At 45.2% G+C, this 21,345-nt stretch overlaps 1 protein-coding gene across 8 annotated transcripts in view; it reads right to left on the bottom strand.

Annotated features, from left to right (window-relative positions):
* The window catches only part of SLC8A3 (solute carrier family 8 member A3), a 113,337-nt gene that overhangs the window by 76,520 nt on the left and 15,472 nt on the right, over positions 1 to 21,345 (bottom strand). For 6 of the 8 annotated variants that reach the window (XM_077180278.1, XM_054634675.2, XM_054634674.2 and 3 more), the window contains one exon: positions 14,976 to 16,787. In XM_077180278.1, the coding sequence (XP_077036393.1) occupies positions 14,976 to 16,741 (1,766 nt within the window). In that variant the 5' untranslated portion in view covers positions 16,742 to 16,787. Of the gene's footprint in view, positions 1 to 14,975; positions 16,788 to 21,345 lie in introns of those variants that run through there. The other 2 variants (XM_054634673.2, XM_077180281.1) reach the window with 2 other exon arrangements.

The raw sequence follows: 21,345 nt of genomic DNA, 5'->3' as shown, positions 1-21,345 counted from the left end.
ACCTCTGCCACTGCCTGCAAAATCCCAAGTCAGTAGCAGTGACAACTCTGGCTAATATTTAAGACATACTGTGCTGCTGACTGATGTACACCGGGACCACCAGAGTCTCACGGAGCTCACCCCACGCACCAACTGCCATTGAGACAGGAATGCCAGGGAGGCACATAACTGTGTGTGAGCCTAACTTCTGGGAGTCAGTTACAGAAGGACTCTTGGAAATTTGTAGCTGAACATCAACATTGCATAGGTGTCTGGCACTGTGGTTTCTTCCCAGAGTTGCTGGTATTGATCCTTATATAGTTCACTGATTGCTGGTTAATTATATGTTGCTGATAAATCAATGTGCTGCTTCAATCTTGATTTGTTTTAAACTGCATGAACCAAGCAGTTTCTCCCTGCAGCACAGCTCCTTCCCTGCAGAGCCATTCCCAGCTAGCCAGCCCACAGCCTGCACCAGGGCAATGGCTGACCCCATCCCAGGTACAAGATCTGCATTTCTCTCTCCCAACTTCCCAAGGCCCATTGGTCCCTTTCTGCTGCACACCAAGGTCCCTTTGGCCAGCAACCCACACTCCAGCATACCAGCCTTCCCCTTGGACCACAGTGCATATGGCCTCACTAGGAGAGGGCTGCATGTTACCCTATCGTCCCTGGCATGGATTAGGATGCTGAACTGTCCAGTTCTTATGCTGGCTTCTTAAGGCTGTGATTAGGAACTGGCTACCCATTCAACCTCAGAGCACTAACCACTACCTTTTCAGTCTGATAGACCAGACAGCCTGTTAATCCATCTTGTATCACCTAGCGAGGCTGTATCTTCCCAGTCTGCCTATAATGATGCTGTAGGAGAACACATCAAAAACCAGGAGCCAAGATAAAGTCACCCACTGCTCCCTCCATGTCCACCATCTCAGGCATCTCACCACAGAAAGCCATCAGGTTAGTCAGGCATGATCTGCTATAGTAAACTCATGCTGACTGTTCCCAGTCACCTTCTGCAGCTAGAAAGAGCCCAATCTAGCATATATCCACTCCCAGCTGGTTTTCACTGTAAAGAGCTTTTCCTTGTAGGTTCTCAGTTTAGTCAAGGCTAAAGGCAATTTAAAGTTGCTAAAGTACCCAAACAGTCTCTGGTGAAAGGACTGAGTGAATAAGGGCTTATAACACAAGCTGAGATGGGCACATACCCACATCACACACCCTGACATCAGCTAAAAAATAGGCTGGCAGACCCTGCCACCTTTATGGATGGGACTTCAGTCTCCACACTTCTCAGAGGTGCTCACCAGTCTGGCAACAGGTTCCTATTGGGTCAGTACAGGCAGCATGAGCAGAGGAAACAGTGGCATCACCTTCTGTGCACAAAAACCGTGATGTGCATGTGAGAGGAGGGAACGGTGTGCCCAGATGCTGCAAAAAGGCAGAAACAGATCAACAGTTCCACAGCTGCTAAGGGGTTAGCAAGAGGTTGATGCTTTAAATGGCAGGGTTCTGGTGAGACACTACATCCCTGCAGGAGCCTTGCAGCAATAGCTGACATTCAGACCTACGTGGGCTCCTTGGAGAGGGCTGTGGGAGCCAGGGTCAGCAGTGCCACAGCATGCCACAAAGCCCACCAACCCATCACTGTTCCCAAAGAGGATCAATGTGCCCCATCTGGGCATGGCAACAGAAGCATCTCAGGGGTGACCCTGGGCAGGCTTCTCCAGGGAGGCTTTTTCCCCAGCACCTGGTGCCCATGTAGAAATGAAGCCTGTGATTTTTGTAGCAGATCTGTATTCCTAATGAAGAAACTGTCAGGTTTCTAGTCCCTGCATCCCAGCTGTGTCAACCACTCTGCTCTTCAGAGCCTGTGTTTTCAAGTGAGCACCACACAAACACTCCAGTCACCCATCCAGCACTGAAGAGTGCTCAGCACCCAGGCACTCACACCTGGCTCACTGCATGCTCCCCAAGGGCAGCACACCCCTCCTCGTGGAACAGGCACCCTACTGCTAACTGTGCCAGCCCCCAAACCTGCCCAGCACAGGCCCCTCCTGGTCCTGATAACCCTTTGCCCTATAGTACCTCACAGGACCACTGGCTGCCAAACACAGCATGCCTATGAGCACTCACTTTTTCTCAGTAGATAAAATGATTCTGCTGCTCAATCTGTTGAGTAATTTTGGATTCCCTCCATACAAAAAGAGAAATAAAACCACAAAATATCTTTAATTGTTATGAGAAACTGCCCAGGGTAACCAAATAATGTTTCCTCAATATTCCTCAGGGTCTCTCAGTACTCTGCCTACAGGAGGTCAGATAACCTTGACTGTGCTACTGTCCCACCTCCTTTTTACAGAAAAAGCATGCAACTGCTCCTAGAGCCAAGTGAAGCATGAGCCAGCTGGTAAAAGGAGTTTCCCCAGGAACAGAAAGCCCACAAATGCACATGAGCAGTGAGCATTACTCCAGAGCTGTGGTGAAAACACAATTCAAATGCAGCCAGTGGGAGCCTGTCTCAAGTGTTTAAGTCTCCTGTTCTGGATAAGGATATGGTGCTCAAGAGCCACCAGGATTTACACAATGATTCAGCATTTTCTTTCATACCAAAACTCTTGCTTTGCTGCACTGCTTGGAATTGGGGATCATCATTACAGATACCTAGATGCCAAGAAGAAATTAAACATGGGGAAGAATCTTGGTTTTCCCTTCACTTCAAGCCATGCTCAACACCAGTGCTGCCTGAAGAAGAACAGATGCCCTCCCAGTTTGCTGAAGCATTCACTGGCAGTAGGTAGTGGAAGCAGGTAGGCTCCACTGTGCTTCTACTCCACCAGTACTAGATTTTTTTCTGGGGTGGGGGAATAGAGACAGCAGAAAGAGCAGAGATCAGCTCCTCCTTTCCTTCTCTTGCCTCAGCAAGACTGAAATTTCCTTTCCTACCAGTTAGTGGAGAAGAAAATAGGAGATGAATTCCTGTCTGAGACATTCCCACTGACCAAGGAGCCCTTGCAGAAGTAAACCCAGCCCCACATTAGAGGAGAAGACCAAGGCCCCATGGTTCTTAGCAAGGAACTCTCATCCATTTAGCATTCCAACCATGATGCTCTCTATCTGCCTTTTACCAGATTACTTAGCAATTCACAGCAGAACTCAGCTGAGCCCTGGACACACCCCCACTAGGGCCCTGATGGCCAGTGATTCCCCATGGAACTGTCTCCAAGGAGAGAATCACAGAGATGACAGAATCAGTTAGGTTGGAAAAGACCTCTGAGATGCATTGAGTTCATCCTATGACCAAACATCGCCTTGTCACCCAGACCAGAACACTGAGCTCCACTGGCCTTTCCTTAAACACCTCCAGGGATGGTGACTACACCAGCACCTCCCTGCCCTTTCCACTATCCAATCACCATTTCTGTGAAGAATTCCTTCCTAAAAAAGATGCTGCACCCTAGTGCCATCTAAAAAAACTCGGCTCCACCTGTGGTGATTCACCCCCAAAATGGCAGTCAAGGACACACGTTGGGACTCAGATCCATTGTCTTCAAGTTCAGCATGATGTTCTCTTGCTTCTTAATGGGAGGAAGCCTCGCTCATCCACTGTCTCCATCATCTCTCAAAGGTTCTTGCCTCATATTTCAGAGGTGTCCAACTCCCTTAGAGCTCTGGGATCTGAGGGCAAAAAGACACTTGGAGGCCGACAGACAGCAACTCAACAGTACCTACAGCAACTACAATCCTGTGACCGGTAGATGAGTTTACTCATGCGGGTGGATGAGCTTTCTGTGAGAGCCATCTGAGGCTGCTGAACTAACTACGGCAGGATTGGGGGCAGCCCAATCTTGGCAGAGCATCGTCAGTCCTCTCTGGACTAGGGCTATTCTTCAATCACCAGGCAGACAATGCTGTTTCCCAGCTGACTTTTACTGTGGGTCAGGAAATTCCTCCACAGGATTTCTTTAGGTACTTGAAAGTCACACCAACACCCCACCCTCCTCTCCCCCTACGGTCTTCTGCAGATTGACAGAAGCTGATGCCTCTTGTGAGAATTAGTTGGAATTACAGTATCCCACAGAAGTCCTCTACATGGTGGTCAGTGTTCCTCGCTTCTAGTCTAAAACCTTTTGAGATGCTGCAATGCTGTGGTTCACACCAGGGAAACTCATTTCAACTGGTAGTACAATTGCTCTTCTTCCCACAACATCCTAACTTGTATTGAAATCTTACAAACTACCAGCAGAATGGTAGGAACTGCCTATTATGGACCTCAATCCCTGCAGTGCACACTGTATCACTGGCTATTGCTACACAATAAGGGGCAAAAAGACAAGTCTAAAGGCATAAAGAAAACCTCCCAGTCTTTAAAATTCCCAAGAAGCTTTAGAGAAGATGGCAAAGGTGCAGGTGAACAGCCCTGGCTGGAGTGGCCTGAAGGCTGGGGAGAGAAATGCGGTTGCAGCGATGCTCACATGCTGCTAACAGGTTTATTCTGCTGGCAGGGATTCCCTTCAGAAGCATTTGGGTAAGTACTGTACACCACCGAGTTCAATCTGTGCTAAGCAGATTAGTTCCTTACCGGTGAAAGGTTCTGGGCAGCAGCAGACAGTTGCTCACCATGTGATATGAGGGGGCTGTCATTATGTTTCATAGATATGATATAATTATATGCTCCCTGGAGGGTACTTCTAATTGAATTATAGGGTGTCTCACAAGTATTCTGGGCAGCAGTTCGAGGAAGCTCTCACCGCCCAAAACAAGATAGAGATACCCTTTCATTCCATTAGATGTTCTCTCCAGGGAGCGGGCCATTACCTTATACAGCAATTCACTTTAAAAAATCATCTCCCCCCATCAAATTGAAAGAAAGGTACCCTTAGCAGAAGTTTGTTGATGCTGCATAGTTGTTCCTCTCCTCCACAACCTCACAGCCCTGAGAAACTCCTTTGCTTGCCACCAGGACAGCGCTACACCACGAGGGAGAAATCCCTTGCCAACAGCAGTCACCATTCCCTGCCCAGGCAACTGCTGGGCTCCATTCCCAGAGTGGGGACAGGAAATATGGCGCCACGTGAGGTATGACACGTCAGGCTACGCGCACGAGGGAATCTCAGTCTTCTTCAGAAAGACTCCAAGAAGCTGTCTCCAAAGGCATTTGGTCTTGTCTCAGGCTAGGGCATTCAGGGACTCCAGTCAATACAGCATATGCTGGGAAAGGTCCTCGCTCAGCCTGCTCATCCATTTGTCCTGCCTTCAAATGCCCCAGAGCTGTGAATGACCACCCTGGCCCCTCAGAGCCAGACAGAGTGACCCCAGCACAAAGTAGCTTTTTCCCCTGAGGCTGGCCATGCTTCCATTGCCTGGGCACCCAAAGCCAGTGGCCTATTTCATCCTTGGACTTTGCTCTTCATTTTAGTCTGGACTCACTGAGTTTTTCTGTCATCAACCAGATCTTTCCAGGAGAGCTGCAGCACCAGGCTTGCAAACCCAGCTGCCCTGCTGCCTCTGCATCATGGCACCTCACCTCCTCCAGGTGATGCTTTTGGCCTCCTGGATGGCCAAAAGCACTGCACAGAACACAGAGGGGTTCCACTACTCCACACAGAGCTTAGAGAAGAAAAAACCCACCTGTCACTTACTGATGTTCTCCCAGCACTCTAAGCAGCAGATCCTTTGCTCTTTACCCTCTCTCCTGGGCACTGTGCTCCAAGGAAACCACTCTGCACTTCTCTCCTGCTTGGACTCTGCTATCTACAGCTTACTGTCAAGCCAGGGGGGATGTCACATCTGTTATGCTGGTTTTTTGCTGCCCCATACCATATAAAGGATGGGTTAATGAGGCCTCTGACTTTTTTTTTTTTTGTCAGTACCTCAAGGGAAAGCCAGCACCAGCTGCCCACCACAAAGTCTAATGACCTACTGAAGCTGCCATCAGCTCTGACTCCCACAGACCATGTGTAGCACTGCTCCACTTCTCAGGCCACAAAAAGAGCAAGAAAGACAATTATGTCAAGAATTTGCTAATCACAGAAAATTAGGACTTTGCAATTGGACAGGCACCATGCCACTGAGATAGCATGCTCAGCTCCTCATGCCTTCCCAGTGCTACAGCCTCTCACACCAGCAGTAGCCAGGCTCCTCCACCCTGCCACAGCTTTCAGGTATGGGTCTGGGGGATCCAGCTGATGAAACCCTGGGAGCCAGCTACTAGGCAAGCAGTTATTGCTCATACATAGTCAGCTCACTGCTTATTAGTGCTTCTGCATTATTCAGAGTTCTGCCCACCTCTGGTGGTGTTAGCTAACAGGACACATCTGGGAAAAACTGCCAATTCACATGCTCCCTCTTCCCAGTTACACCACAGAATGAGAAAACTACTGTGAGCTACCAAAGCCCACCACAACCCACCCCAAAAGTAACCATTTCTGATGTCTTAGAAAACAGAGCATTTGATATCTTGCAAAGCCAATGCACTGGTCCCAGCACATCCTTCCTAAATAGCATTGTGATCTAGTTGTCTTTACTGAGGTAAATGGGAATAGCAGTATTAAACCAAAACTCTCAAGCAGATGAGGCAAAGGAGAGACCAACCCAGAAGGGAAAACAGATAAAGCACAGGTAAGTGGAGCAAAATTTCTATGTTAAATATTAATCATTTTATCACCCTTTTCCCTTTAAATGATAAAAGTCAAGCAGCACAGTGCTCAGGTAGGTAATTTTCTGAGAGCAGTTCACATTTGGCTTGCTGATCTCATGGAAAGAAAAACAGAAGCACAAAAGGTAATTCCTAACCCATTTCACTTTAACAACATACTTTTACATAGATCACTAAAGAGGTGCAGCAGGAGATAAAACATCAACGACACACTCAGCCAAACAGCCACAGCACAGGCAGGAGCAACCACTCCTGGAATCTCTTTAGAGAGGTGAACAGGGAAGAAAGAAGTCTCTTTCTCGCCCAGCACCAGGAAACACCAAAGGAGATTTTCCACCATCTAACAAAAGGAGCAGGAGAACAGAGCCATGGCTTTTGCTCACATGGAGTAGAGCATCAAGTTCTGGTCTGCTTTTAACACCCAGAAGGTCTCCACATGAGGATGTGAAAGGAGAGAGGCAGGATAAGAAGAAGCTGTTAGGAATGTGCTGTTCAGAGGAAGGTTTCCAGTTACTGTAGTCCAGATCTGGGGCTGCACCATGCTCCACATGAAGCTGCTCAGGCTTTGTGGCACCTCAGCAGATGTCTCCACCAGCCTCCTAAGGACAGTTCCTGCAAAGCCTGGCCTGAAGAACTGGTCCTATCTGACATTCAGACTTCCATCTCACTGCCCTTCCAGCACAATTCACCTAAAGGGTCCAACCCAGGAAGCAGCCAGTGCCTGCTCAACACCAGGACTGACTTCAGCTGAAATGCTCTCAGCAATACATGCTGGCATCCAGCACCCAGGCAGAGACTTGAGGGGCCTCATCTGTCAACAGCCCATCTGCTAAGACAGCTGTAAATATGTATGAGTCCACATTCCTCCCAGCTTTAATCTGCTGTTTTCACTGAAGCTAAATGGAGGATGAACTTGGTCCCTGGTGCTTCAATCAGCCAGCATAGCAAATTCTTTTATCACCTTTTTTCCTGACATGAGGTAAATAAAAACCAAATCACACTGCTAGCAACAGGTAAATCAGCTCTTATTTGAAACAGCTGCCATCTTGCACCATGAGTTGCTCCTCTTTAATCACATCAAAAACATGCTGAAGGACCTCTGGGTGGGGATACTTTAGACACCATTGTTCTCTTCATCTCATTTACAGAAGGATAAGCCCATACTTAACACAAATTCTACTGGCACTCTAGTTTGTTAGAAGTCAGAGTCACAGACGCTTTATAATGATGTCGTAAGTAGCATTCCCACTGTTGGCTTTCAAAAAAACTCCCAGCACATATGATGGGATGTCCATCAATCTTGCCACCAGCATCTCTTCTTAATCCCCTGAAGCTTCATCATTCAAACTGTGCTTTCTCCTTCTTCTTTACATGTGGGAAACAAATACAACCTGTGCCTCTAACCCTGTGTGTAGACAGCATGACCTTTAAGTTACTCATTTTGCAAAGGTGCTCCACTCAGTAAGGCATGAGTCAGTATGAGTTAAGCAGGCAAAACCACAGTAAACTTGTTTTATCTTAGATCAGTTCTGGTCCTTTGTTTTTAAACCCAAAACTTGGTTGTGTCATTTGTTTGGGTGAACTTCCCTGTGTTTGCCCTAAACTAGGAATTTCACCGCCCTCTCCTACACATTGCAGAATGTCCCTTTGAAGGGCCTTCTTGAAGAATCCATAAGCTTCCCAGGAGCTGCTGAAGAGCTGATCTCTGCCACGTGCCTCAGTTTTGAGCTGGAGTCCCAGGCCTCCCCTATTTAACACTGTCACATAATGCCTTTGGGCAAGAAGTCACAGTCCCTGAGACAGGATGTTGCTTGTCCTTCATGGACAGAGGGCAAGTATATCCCCCTGACACCTGCCAACAGGACTATCTGGGAAGGTAAAGGTCAGCTCAGGGCTTCTCTTCTTCCCAGTGTGGTGTCAAGGTCTCACATTTCTGCAGGCTGGTTTTACAGACATTCCAGAAACAGTCCCCTGACACTTTACACAAATCCCCTGCAGGTCACATCACCTAGACCTCACAGTGGGACAGACTGTAGCAGAAATTAAAGCATCTGTGCATGTATGTAAAGGAATTCAGTTAAATTAAATACTGCTGAGATACTGCTAAGAAAACTGACAGGAGAATTTCACAGCAAAAAGCAAATACAACAGCCTTAATCAATGGCAAAATAGTGGGGGCAAGTTTGCTTAACTTGAGGGCGTCTGCTACTGTTTTCCTTTAATGTGAATTAAAATAGGGATCAAGAACTTCTAATTTAACTGTAGAAGCAGGAAAAGAAAGCCAGGGGGTGCTTACCTACTAATAGAGACAAACTAGAGAAAAGTTTAGAGGATTCAATCTCAGTAGGCTGTAATGGGAAGGAAGCATTCCCTCCTGAGAGAAGGAAAGCATCAGCCTCACACAACAAATTCTCATTGCCTGGAGTCCCACTAATAAGTCTTAATTTTTTGAAGGCTGTCTTCTCAGAACCAGAGCCTTAGGGTCAGTGTATGGTGTATGACAGCTATTGAATAAGATTTCAGACTCAAGTACCAAAATAATTTTGTTATTACCTTGGTCATTAATTGGCGTAATCACAGCTGATATAAATAAAGCAAAGTCTGCTGATGCAGCAGACCTCCATGTCATGTAGCCAAAATTTAATTTAGGAAAATGAACATCCAAAACTGCAGTTCCTGTTGTCAGTTTGGGGGAATAGTGAGATATTCCAATGACTGCCTACACCTGTACCATCCTGACTCTCAAGAGCTGAAGAGAGGTCAGTGAATCTGCAAAAATTCAATGTGGTCCTGAGTAATGGAAAACTGTAAGCTTGATGCACACAGACCTTCTCTGGATAGAGCACAGGTCAGCAGCTCAGGGAGATCATTTTTATTCGTGTCTTTGCTTTTGATCTGGTGGGTAATCCAGAAGGAAGAGAAGTCACTTTCTCTGTATTTTTTCCACATCTGCAAAATGGGAATACTGTCTCTCAATCTCCTTCGCAAAGTGCTACGAGATCTACTGAAGAAATACCAAACAAAAGTATCAATAATAGCATTCCCCTCAAAATGACACAACCATGACTGTGTAGGTGATCAAATTAAAAAATTAGATTGACAGTTTCCTCAAGTGCTGCATGGCAAAAAGGAAGGCCAACTAACGGTGCTAAACCTCAGCATGACATCCTTCCAGCAGAAAACCAACGCTCCCTTTTCTCCCCTATCACCGTGACCGGATCTGCTGGAAGAAGCCAAGAGCCATCACGGCAGGCAAGTGAGCAAGGGGTTAGGGCCCAAGGTCTCTGTGTCCAACCCCCGTTAGACAGGAGGGGAAAAGGAGGGGAAGGGGATACTGACCTTCCTACCAAACAAGGGTGGCACAACACACAGGAGAAAGGGCAGCAGCACCAGCATGTGCTGTCTGCCCTGGGGCAACTGTTAACCAGCAGCCTTGGGGCACAGCACCAAGGTGACCTTGATGCAGACAGGACCACCTCTAGCCACCACGTGCACACAAAGACATGCATTTCATGAGCCCCCTGCCAGAAAGTGTCTGAAGCCCCCAACAGGAGGATGATTTTTCACTGCACAGTGCCATGGCAGCCCTTTGGAAGACCAGCATTACCAAACTAAGCACATCCTGGGAGACAGCCCAAGGCTCACAGTGATTCATGGTGCAGACACAGCCATGCACACAGCAGCCTGTGGGATTCTCTGGGGAAAAGCAGACAAGGAGAGGCAACATGCAACTTGCACAACATCCTACCCAAATCCTGAAGGGAAGGAACAGTATCTCACTGCCTATCAAGTCCCCGTATGTTTGTCTCCAGCAGTCTCTGTATAAAAGGAGTAGACAGCCCTTCTGATATCAAGCACTCTGCCTAACACACACATAGATAAGGGACTCTGGGTTTCCATGCTACCAAAGTTTAGCCAAGCTGACTTGGAAAAGAGGCTTTGCAGCCCACTGAATACCAGTTCAACACCACAGCATCTCTCAATAGCCAGTTCCTTCCTGAGCCACAGGCAACACTCTGCAAAGGCTATGGGCAAATAGCTGTAATTCTAGTAGCCTGCAAGTAACTTAGCAAGCAACAAAGGCACCTACTAAGCCTTAAGTCAGTACAGCTGTTGCAAGTGACAGGGCCACAGAACCTCATTATTGTCTAGCATATCAGCTAGCTATTGGTAACTTGTGTATCTTTCCAAACATTCTAAAACAGGACATAGACAAATTTCCATATGAATTTCAACAGTTTTAAACAGAAGAAACAATTTAAACAGAGAAAATTTAAATAAAATTTAATGACTTGATAGGAGCTCTCTTTCTAATGTAAAAAAAATCCTTTAAACCTCAATTCATTTTTTGCTTCTGGCTCTTAATGATTTCTTTATTGCTTAGACATGATAAAGCAGCAGGGTCAATCATTCTTCTACATTTTCATACTTTCAAGAACCTAACATTTATTTCATACAAAATAATTTAAAATAGAAGTATTCAGTCATCTCGCCAAAAAAAAAAAAAAAAAAAGAAGCTTTTGGGTTTTTAGTCAACAAGAGAGCTAGGATTCCACTTTAACTGCTTAGTTTATATCTGGCCCTCACTGTGCAGGAATTCAGAAATAAAAAATGTATTGAAAAGGAGGCAGCATAATCAAATATTTGAGATTTGATCAACTCCCTTCTCAACAGACGACAGCATTCAAGATTATATGGCTTGATTCACAGCTCTCCAACACTCAAACACACCCATACATACATACACACACACACACACACACTCTGCATAGAACCGTATTTCAGTAATAGTGGCATTATTTCAATACCCCTTGTCTCAGCCTGCATTCTTTTGTGCTCCCACCCAAAAGTGAGTAAGGAAACTTTGACTGTGTTAGTCTAGAAAGAACCACAGAGGCAATAAGCAAGACCCGCTGGCAGGACCCATTTCCCTCTTGCTCTGTAAAGCTCAAATCAACTCAGCTGTTTTTTTGGTCCCATATATTTTAGGGAAAGCCTCTCAAAACCACCTGTGAGACTGTTTGTTTTGTCCTGTTACATCTAAGTGAAGGCCTCTTCTCCCTTTAGTTTAGTTTCCAGGGAAAGTCCTTATCCTTGGCCCTTGGGATCTGGTAGGTGGCAGCGCTTCTCCTACAGTTTGATCTCAGGGGTGCTGTGTAATCCAATCCCCCCCCAACCGGATTAATTTAGCCATTGCTACACTTCAGGAGGCCAACCTACAAACTGCTTACAGATTGCCTGCTGCTGCACAATGTGAGTTTTTAAGTTCATGTGATGGAGAGCAAGCTGAGAGCATGAACTGAAGCTTTGCTCTCCTTCAGTTTACACAGATCAGTGCTTCTCTGTGGCTGCAGTTCTGCAGATCCTCAGCATATGTGCATAGCCACGGCAAAGCTCAGCACTGTCTTACGTGTTTGCAAGAGGCTGTTAAATAATTTGTCTCCTCTGTGAGTCAAAAAATCTTATCAAAGTGACTCCATGAGAAGACTGTGAAGGTTAAGGCAGTGAGGTAGGCATGCTGGTGTAGGAGTTTTACACCAGCATGGAAACTAGAGCCCAAATTCCAGTTTTCTTAGGCAAGGATCTAAACAGTAGACTGAAGTGGGGAGCATGTTAACTTCTCACTGCTTTCTCACTCCCTTTGTATTGCCTGCTGACCATCTTAGTCTCCCTGCTGTCCTCTCTGTTCTGCACTGGGCTTGGTGGACTCCTGGTTCCCCCTTCACTGTGCAGGGTATGTCAATACCTCGTGGTGGATCCCCCTCAGTGGCAAGGCATCTAAGAGGCAGTCTCAAATATTTAGCCAGGCAATGCTCTGGCTATTTGGTGACCCAGTGTCTTCAGACAGCCTTGTACCAAGCAATTCTGTGACTCATACACTGCCCTCTGGGTCAGCAAAACTCTACCAAACACCCTATCCACCCATCTTCCCAAACTGGGCTGAGCAAACTGTTTGTTGGAATAGCAGCATTACGGGTCTGAGGTCCAAAATTCAGATTTAAATCACTTCAAATTTATTTGAAGCCTAAATAATAAGTATAATATCAAAATTATTTTTCTGCATTCAGATTTAGAAAGCAGAGAAGGAAGAAAATATTAAACCCACCTACTACTGCTTCCAGCTTTCTACAGCTGCTACAACCTGGACCTCAAAGAGGAGCTGGCAAAATGCAGCAACTGACCTGTGTTCACTGAATTTAAAGGCCAAAGACTGATTACTGAAAACTATCTCCATGTTTCCAGACTAAATTTCCATTCCTATAATTCCTGGAGGTATGAATAAAGGAGTAAATAGGGAGTGAATAAAGATATGTGCTGGCTGATATTATCTCCCTCCCTGTTAGGCTTATTAGCTTGATTAAATGCTATGTTGAGCCACTACACTAATTCCAGCTTCAAAATAAATTAAAATCTGCTAGCCACATGATCTTCATGGCCACCGAGGCTAGTGGGCTTTGTTCTTAGTAGGCTTGTGATGCAGAAGTGAAAATCTCATTAATGCATCAGGTGTGGTCACCATTTTAAATACACTACAAATGTTCTGTCTATGCTCTAGGCCACTGTTGGGTCAAAAACTACAGTGTTAAGCAACTTACACATACTTGTTTTCCGGACTGCCTTTTTTTTATTGGAGTCTGTGCCACAAGGTTCTGAAAACAATTTGTTTTAACCCAAGTGAAGCAACTCTGTAGGTATGACCTTCTGTCACACTTTTCAAAGACAAAAAGAAGTCTTCCATTAGCCAGCACATGAGAGAAAGGGAGTACAGCTCTGAGTACTCTCTGGTACCCCAGATCTGCTGGCCTTTCACTGATGGTCCTCTTCAAGCAAGGAAAGTCTCTGCTTCAAGACCTGGTTAAAGCAAAGTAGTACCCATCATATTTTAGGTAGCCTGCTCACAAGAGACTGTAACCGCAAACGTAACATTCTTCTTTGCTTTCTCCACAGAAATTAGCTTGTGGTTCAGTTAAGGAGACTGACCTGCATGGTCCATCTTCCCAAAAAGGCCAGATTAGGACAGCTGATCCCCTTCCAGCTCTGACACTGGCTGAAGCCAGCGAACAGGAGCTTCTCTTCCTCTAACAGGAAGAACATATACTTATAATCAAGCATCAAGACTGTGGATATTAGCTGGATTAAATAGTTTAGTGGGCTAAAACAGAAGGGCCTATCAAATTAGGACATCCCTACTTTGTAGAATTTAATATATTAACATCCTTCTGGGCACAGTATTGGGAGGTTTGGTACAAATATTTCCTTTCTCTGATGTCAGATGCAAGCCTGTACAATTCTTCCTGTGATAGGTCAAGTGATTAGGTTTTAACAAAAGGAACTAGGCACTTAGCCTAACACCAGGCTCACACCTCTGTCCTTCTCCCTGCTCAACTAAGGGACTTTTCTCATTCCTCACTTCTGTTAACAACAGGTACTTAGAGCAATTAGACATTATCGCCTCTCTGGTCTTTATTACTTCCTAGCTTAGCATCAGCTACTTAGTATGCAATAAAAAAAGCTGAATTAATAGGATGGGTGCTGCTTCCCTTCTTTATTCTGTATGAAAACACTGGGTCATGGAGCCACATGGGCAGGCTGTGATCTGTAATGCTTTAGACCATAATTGCCATTTGCCACAGTATTTTATAAGGGGGAAAAACCACAGGTAGCAAATGAACACACATACAGCGATCATAGAGAAGGTGATGTAGGGCATACAGGTAGACTATAGAGTCATAAAGGCTGCAGGGATTTCAGGTTCAGCAGAATAGCTTTGCAGCTGTGCCTGTGCTGGGAATTAGCTGCCACACAGACCTGCCAGTTGCACAACCAAGCCTAGGGACGCAGGTATGAATTATCGCTCGTGTGAAAATAAAACCCAAGGACTACTGAGCAGCCCTTGCATGCCTGGGAATAATTGTTATGAACCTTTAATCTAGGGATTGCAATAAAGTTCTGTGTTCCCTATGTTTGGTGTTCAAAAAGAGGCTTTCCCGTATTTGCCCAGCCAAGTAAAACCTCATCTTTTTCCTTCTCTCTCTACCTTAACTCTCCATTAACCCTTAGCTTTATTACAGGACCTCAGAGAATGATATATTTTCTTCCTATCCCTGATCCCCAGTATTTCTAAGCCTCAGTTTGTCATTCCCAAGAGGGAAGGGACAAGAGCTTTGAGCTCTTAAATCCTGCTGTCAGCTCTTGCCTGATAGAGGTAAGTAGGGAAACTGATAGAAAGCTGAAGAAAAGGAGCCTGTCCCTTGTCAGCATTCACCTGTAACGGACTCAAAATGTGGGGTTAAATACCATAACTAGACCCGAGAACAGAAATGAATGGGGTACTTACACAGTTTCATCATTCTTGAACTCCAACTCCCCGTAAGTGTCTTCAAAGTCTTCGCCACCTCCTTTCGCTGTCCCTTCTACTGTCCTAAATGGCACTATGACTGTACCCCGCGCACCTGATGTCCTTAGGACTTTGACTTCCATCACACCAATGCTCTCACTGACGTGTATAATGTCACACTCAAATGTGAAGATGCCAGCATGGTCATCATCCAGGATAGTCACTGTGGCCACACAAGGAGAAGCCAACATGGCCTTTGGGTATGGGGAGTTACTGAGCTCTGGAGGTTCCTCACTCTCCACCACACGGAGATTACTGAGCCGCACAAAGAAATGCTCATCTTCCTCAAAGATGTCATCATCAATAATTCCCACAGAGAACTCCTTCTGGGTCTCCCCAGATTTCAAGACAACAGTCCCCTCTGTGAACTCATAGTCAGCACCAGCATTGGCAGAGCCATCCTCTGTTTTATAGTCCACATAGATGGTCTTGGACATGTCCCCTCCTTTCCGCACCACTGTCAGGAGGACAGCACCACAGTTCTCAAGACACTGGTAGGAGCATGGGTCAAAATAAATTTTGGAGATGAATTCCTCGGGTTCTTCTGGCTGTACCTCATGCAAGCTAGTGGTTCTCTTGGCTTGCTCAGCTGCATGTTTTTTCAGAATATTGCCAGCTCCTGTCATCATTCTGGTTGCTTGAATGCGATAAAAGGCTCTGCTCTTCTGCTGATGAGACAAGGCGTAGTAGTTGGCCATCTCCACCAGCTGGTCCAAGTCCTTTTCTGGGTGCTTTTGCTTCAGGTCCTTTAGGATCCGGATCATCTCTTTGCGAGATTCATCTACCTCCTTCCCCTCCACAGTCACTAAGTTCCCATCTAGAAAGTGAGAGTTCATCATCTTGCCATCCATCTCAATTCCCTTAGGGTGATCACCTTCTGATTCTATGATAATGCCCCTGTGCTTATCAGTACGGTACTTTTTGTGCATATACTTGTAGAAAAGCAGACGTCTATCTGCTATCCAAGCCAGAACGACACAAAGTGGAAAGAAAAACAGCGTGAGCAGGCCTTCCCAAACCTGAACCACACCTGGAGAGAAGACAGCAAGGATCATGTACAACCAGATGTAAGCAAAGATGCTCCATGCAGCTGTGACAAAGAAAACCCTCAGGTGTTTTATCTTCCTCGTTTCCCCATCAGGGATCACATAGACACAGATGGCAATGATGATAAACATATTGAAAGCAGCGCTGCCAACAATTGTAGATGGCCCCAGGTCTCCAGCTATGAATCCATGCCCACACACTTCTATCAGAGACAAGAGGATCTCAGGAGCAGAGGAGCCCAGAGCCATGAGGGTCAAGTTGGAAACAGTTTCATTCCAAATCCGAATCGTGGTTGTTGTGGTCTCTCCATTGGGTTTCTTAATTGTTATTTCTTTCTCCTGTGATGTAATGACTTCTATAGATGCCATAAAACGATCTGCAATGATGGAGACTCCAAGGAACATGTAGATCAGGGCTACAAAGTATACGATAACACGGGCAATTTTGTCCCCAAGGGATGGGTTTTCTGGGTACCATATTGGCAGGATAACACCCTCCTTGCAGTCAAAAGATCCTGAACACGAGCTGTTTTGTACTGTACTGGTTGAGTCTCCCGTCAGGCCAGCATCCACCTGCAAACCATGCAAAAACAGCACAAAAGTAACCAGCCCAAAATGGAGGAAGGCCGAGGTGACAGGCTGCAAGCTTAACCACGCCATACACAAGATGCAGCTTCCACTGTGTAGATCCAAAAAGGCCAAGAACCTGAAACAAACAAAACAGAGAGGGGGGAGGGAAGCATGAGAGAGAAGGAAGATGCAACATTTACCCAAACGCACTTCAGTATCTCACCACTGAAGAGTACTGGTAGAGATGTATGGGCTGTCTCTCTGCCACTTTGAAGAAGGTATTTAGCAGGGACTCTAACAAACTGCAGCATTTACATGCCCTGCAGATCAACTGCTAGAAAAGTAATTCAAAGGAAAAGTGTGTGTGTGTGTGCGTGTGTATATATATATATATATATATATATATATATATATATATATATATAAGCTCATTCCTGACCTACATCATGTGCAACAGGAGAACTTAACGCTCCGCTACCACTCACCTAGTGATGCCATGGTGATCCCCAGCGCACAGCATTTCAACTCAGCACAAGCTGTCAAACCTAAGGACCCCCCTGACTCAGAACCCAGGGAATACAACAAGTCAAGCAGTCTCTAGCAACACAAAAAGTACTACTTAAGACCAGTGACCAATCTCCAAATGAAGTCCATTTGTAGGATGTGATTCAGTCATAAATCATGGAGTACCTTTGTGACAAAATCATCCCCACAAACAGCCCCTCGTAACAGGCTGCAGAGTCTGCAGAAGAGTCTTATGGCTCCCCCAAGCTCTGATGCACAGGTGGTCCATGTTAGAAGGTAAAGGTATCAACTCAGAAATAGGGCAGAAGACTCATGCTCAGCAAAGTGCCAAAGGCCATTTATCACTAGCCTCTCCTTTGCCATCTGGACAGTCACATTTTACATCAATAATCATGCTTTTAAATGGTCACAGAAACCTACAAAAATGCCACATTTAGGAAAAGTTGTGCTCATGAAACTCAGAAGACAGAGCAAAATGCATATACCCACTAACATTCCCTCTGCATCCCTAAGAAATTGATGTATTTTCAAATATCTTCTAAAATGAAAGTAATCTTTAACCTAAAATACCATACAAAAACAATGGAGCTGATCGATGTAGCACATAGATTTGGCATATCACTGCCCAACAATACCTTCTACTACTTACAGACTACATTGCTGTTGGGCTTGCACCATTTAAAACTGGATTCTGAACCCTTCACATTATCATGGATCATGCTATTCCCCTTCCTTCATAACGGGCCTCTGGAAGAATTTGATCTCAAGCTTAACTGACAAATCACATTTGTGAGTCCAGACACAGGCAAGTACCTCACAGGAAACATCAACCTTAACAATGGCATTATCTACAGCACTTGGAAGGTTCAAAAGCCTTAACTCCCACTAACTTTCATTGAGGTTTGTACTGCCAAATGAGCAGGTCTGGGATTCATTTCCCTTACTGTAACTATCAAATCTTGAGCAGCAAGTCAAACCAAGTCTCTCGGGCTCCCTTTGTAGTCAGAGGAGAAACTCATTTCCAGGGAGCGATCCTTCCCGTCCCACCCTGTGCTGACCCAAAAGATGTATTTAGGATCTACATCTCCAGAAGGGATTATGTCCCTTCACACCTCTCTCTGTTGTCTCATGAGGGTGCCCAGTTAGGCAGTTTATAGCAAGATGCCTGAACTTCAGATGACAGCAGTTCAAAGAGATTAACTAGCTCCTGAACACTTGAGGAGATCCACCCTCCTCTCTGAACTGTAAATATTCCAGACAACATTATTGTGTTATCAGCAGTAATAAATGCATCTCAAATGCCTATTTTATCATCATATTGTGTTGCTTGCCTATTTCCAAAAGCAGGTGCAATCTTCCCAATATCAACAAAAAACATTTTCAACTTTCAGATAAAAATCTATAAAGACAGCAAAACAGGAGGGAAAGCGTGAACACAGACTGCAAATGAACAAAACTGCTCCTGACAAAGCACAGCAGAGGGAAGAGAATTGATTATGCAGTATCAGGATCACAAATCCATATCTGACACCCTTGATATTAAAAAACAATACAGTTCTTCATGCTGTGTGGACTAATTCAGAAAAGTGAAATTCTCCCATGTTCACCTACATACCCTTCCACTCCAATGCCTACTTACCTATCCTCTGGTATCCCACAGCCCTGGTGCCTGATTGAGCTCCCAGGGATGAGAAGGACATCAGCCCCAGTGAGGACTGCTAGACAGCCCCAGCCCCAGCCTTGAAATCTCACTGAAACACCCCACTGCCTGCATAGCTCAGGGTCACAGCGAGGACTGAACTGCCCAGCAAATACAACTCAGATTCAGTTTGATGCTCCATTTTCTCCTCCTTCCCTCTCTGCACAGTACTGCCTAGATTTCGGGCTGCAGGGTGTTAGGAAACTCCTGAGAAAGGGCCAGTGAACATGTGCAGGCCAGTGACTGTGAGCAAGTCCAAGATCTCTGGGCTGCCAGGTAGATGTGTGCACACAACAGCAAAGATGACGCATTCCAGGTGCCTCTGACGCAAGGTGCACACAGAGACCAGCTGCACAAGCACAGCAGCTCCAAAAACACCCCAGGCACATCAGATCATCCTTTTCCATACTGAGGCTGCTGGCAGGTATCCACCAACCTCTTGACACTTTCAGCTCCCAGCTCCTACTTAACTGTACCACATCCAGTAGGTGCTGTGTCTTCCAAGATCAGCCATGTAGAAATGGCTGACAGAAAGACAGGAGTACTTTCAAAAACATATACGTGACTCAACCACCTAAATTTGGTTTCAAACATTATTTAGGAGTCTAAGTATCACTTAAATTCAGAGCCTTGTCTAGGAATAGTGCAATGAGTAAATGCCCTCTGAAATAAATCACTCCTACCACCAACCTCCTTCTCTGTGGGACAAACAACTTCTGTAATTAACACTGTCTACCTTCTGTAATGCCATGATGGTTTCTATTGCTAGGCACTCCTCGACACACTCCAGGACCTTGCCAGTTCCGCTTAAATTTTTAATTTGATTTTAAGCAGAGGGTAATTTTACCATTATTTATCAAACTAATAGTATGTTATCTCAAAGACAATCTCTGCCAGGGCAGCCTCTGTTTATGTGTTAGGATCTCCAAACTCAGGCTATGTGTTGCAGACTAAAATCTCAGAATTTGGGAACATTTTTCTTCACTGATTTTCATTTGCTTTGACATCGAGTAGAGGTCACAATCATTTTTCTAAAATGAAACGATAATGACCTGATCCTACAATTCTTTGCCACAGATAAAACTTCCCAGTGGGATCAACAGGAACTTTGCTCACAGCCATGCTGTCTAATAAGATCTTAATATATGTTCATTACAGGAAAAACAGCAACCTAACCAAACTGAAAAATACAGTGAAGCATTCTTATGGTCAGCCCCCTATTGAGAACTGCTGCAAAAATGCTTTATAACAGAATAAAAGCATTAAATTTTAAAAGTGGTCTTAAGAAAACATTGAGGTAATGCTTTGACATTCAGGTGACAGAGGACAGAAGAATTAAAAATCACTCTCTAGCTTCAGGTCAACAAGGTTGCTCACACAAGGTGCAAGTTCTCCCTAAAGTATAGCTACTAAACTCAGTCCAAAAACCAGAGGAGGGAATTCCTGGCCTGCCTGGAGTGCAGCAGATACTCCCCACTCCTCCTCTAAGCAGTGGCATTGATCTCAGCAGGGCTGACTACGACAGGAGCCAACCTTTAGCATGAGACTTGCTCTGAGCACCAGGCCTCCAGGTGGCCTTGCAGCACAATCCTGAGACACTCCTAGGCACTCAGGAGGCGTCATGGTGTCACCCCTCTGACACCAGTGCAACAAAACACATCCACATCTGGCACAGAGAGGTGTCATTCTAGCACTGTCACTGCCCTGGCCCTACAAGATGCAAACAGCAGGAGGCTGCAGCAACAGTAGAAAGTTAGTTGGTACTGGGTGATCACAAGGATCATAATTTCCACCATCTCTTTGCTATCAGACATAATTTTCTCCCACAAGTCTCTACTTCCAAATTGAATACACGCAAATGAGGGCACTGGTAGTGAAGGGACCAGAAAGTGCCCCCTGTATGGTAGGGTAAGTTCAAAGCAATCAATCAATGCAAAAGAGAGACAAAGTGCTGTGAGCATCACTGCACCAGGATGAGCAAGCATTCAACAGCAAGGCTCTGGGAAAACACATAATAGTTATTTTAGTGGAAGGCACTCCTTCTACAAGAGTTGACAATGGCCACATCATCTATAAATGCATAAATAGAACCCATAAATAAAAAGATGAGTCTTGAAATCCTTCTGAAGACAGTCTAGAGGGTAGTATGGACCACACTTGTCACAATTAAGGTCTCTTCCAACCCAAACCACTTTATGGTTCTATGACATAAATTCTATGATATTTTATAATAGCTGAGTTTCAGAAGACTGATGGTTTGTCTCCTGTGGATTTGTATTTGGCATAAAGCTGGCAAGGGTATACTGATACCTTATAATTTAGCTTTTTGTACACAACTTCTTTCATGAATCTAAAGGTAAGGATATTTTCAAAAGGAATCATTTACAAGAAATAAAATCAAGAGGCAACATAACACAGCGATGGCTGATATGTAACCTCTACATACCAAGTTCCTATATCACTGCTCATT

The sequence above is a fragment of the Agelaius phoeniceus genome, chromosome 6 (assembly GCF_051311805.1).
Source record: "Agelaius phoeniceus isolate bAgePho1 chromosome 6, bAgePho1.hap1, whole genome shotgun sequence".
NCBI lineage: Eukaryota > Metazoa > Chordata > Aves > Passeriformes > Icteridae > Agelaius > Agelaius phoeniceus.
Note: the sequence above shows the minus strand (reverse complement) of the source record. Positions and strands in the feature narration are given on the sequence as shown.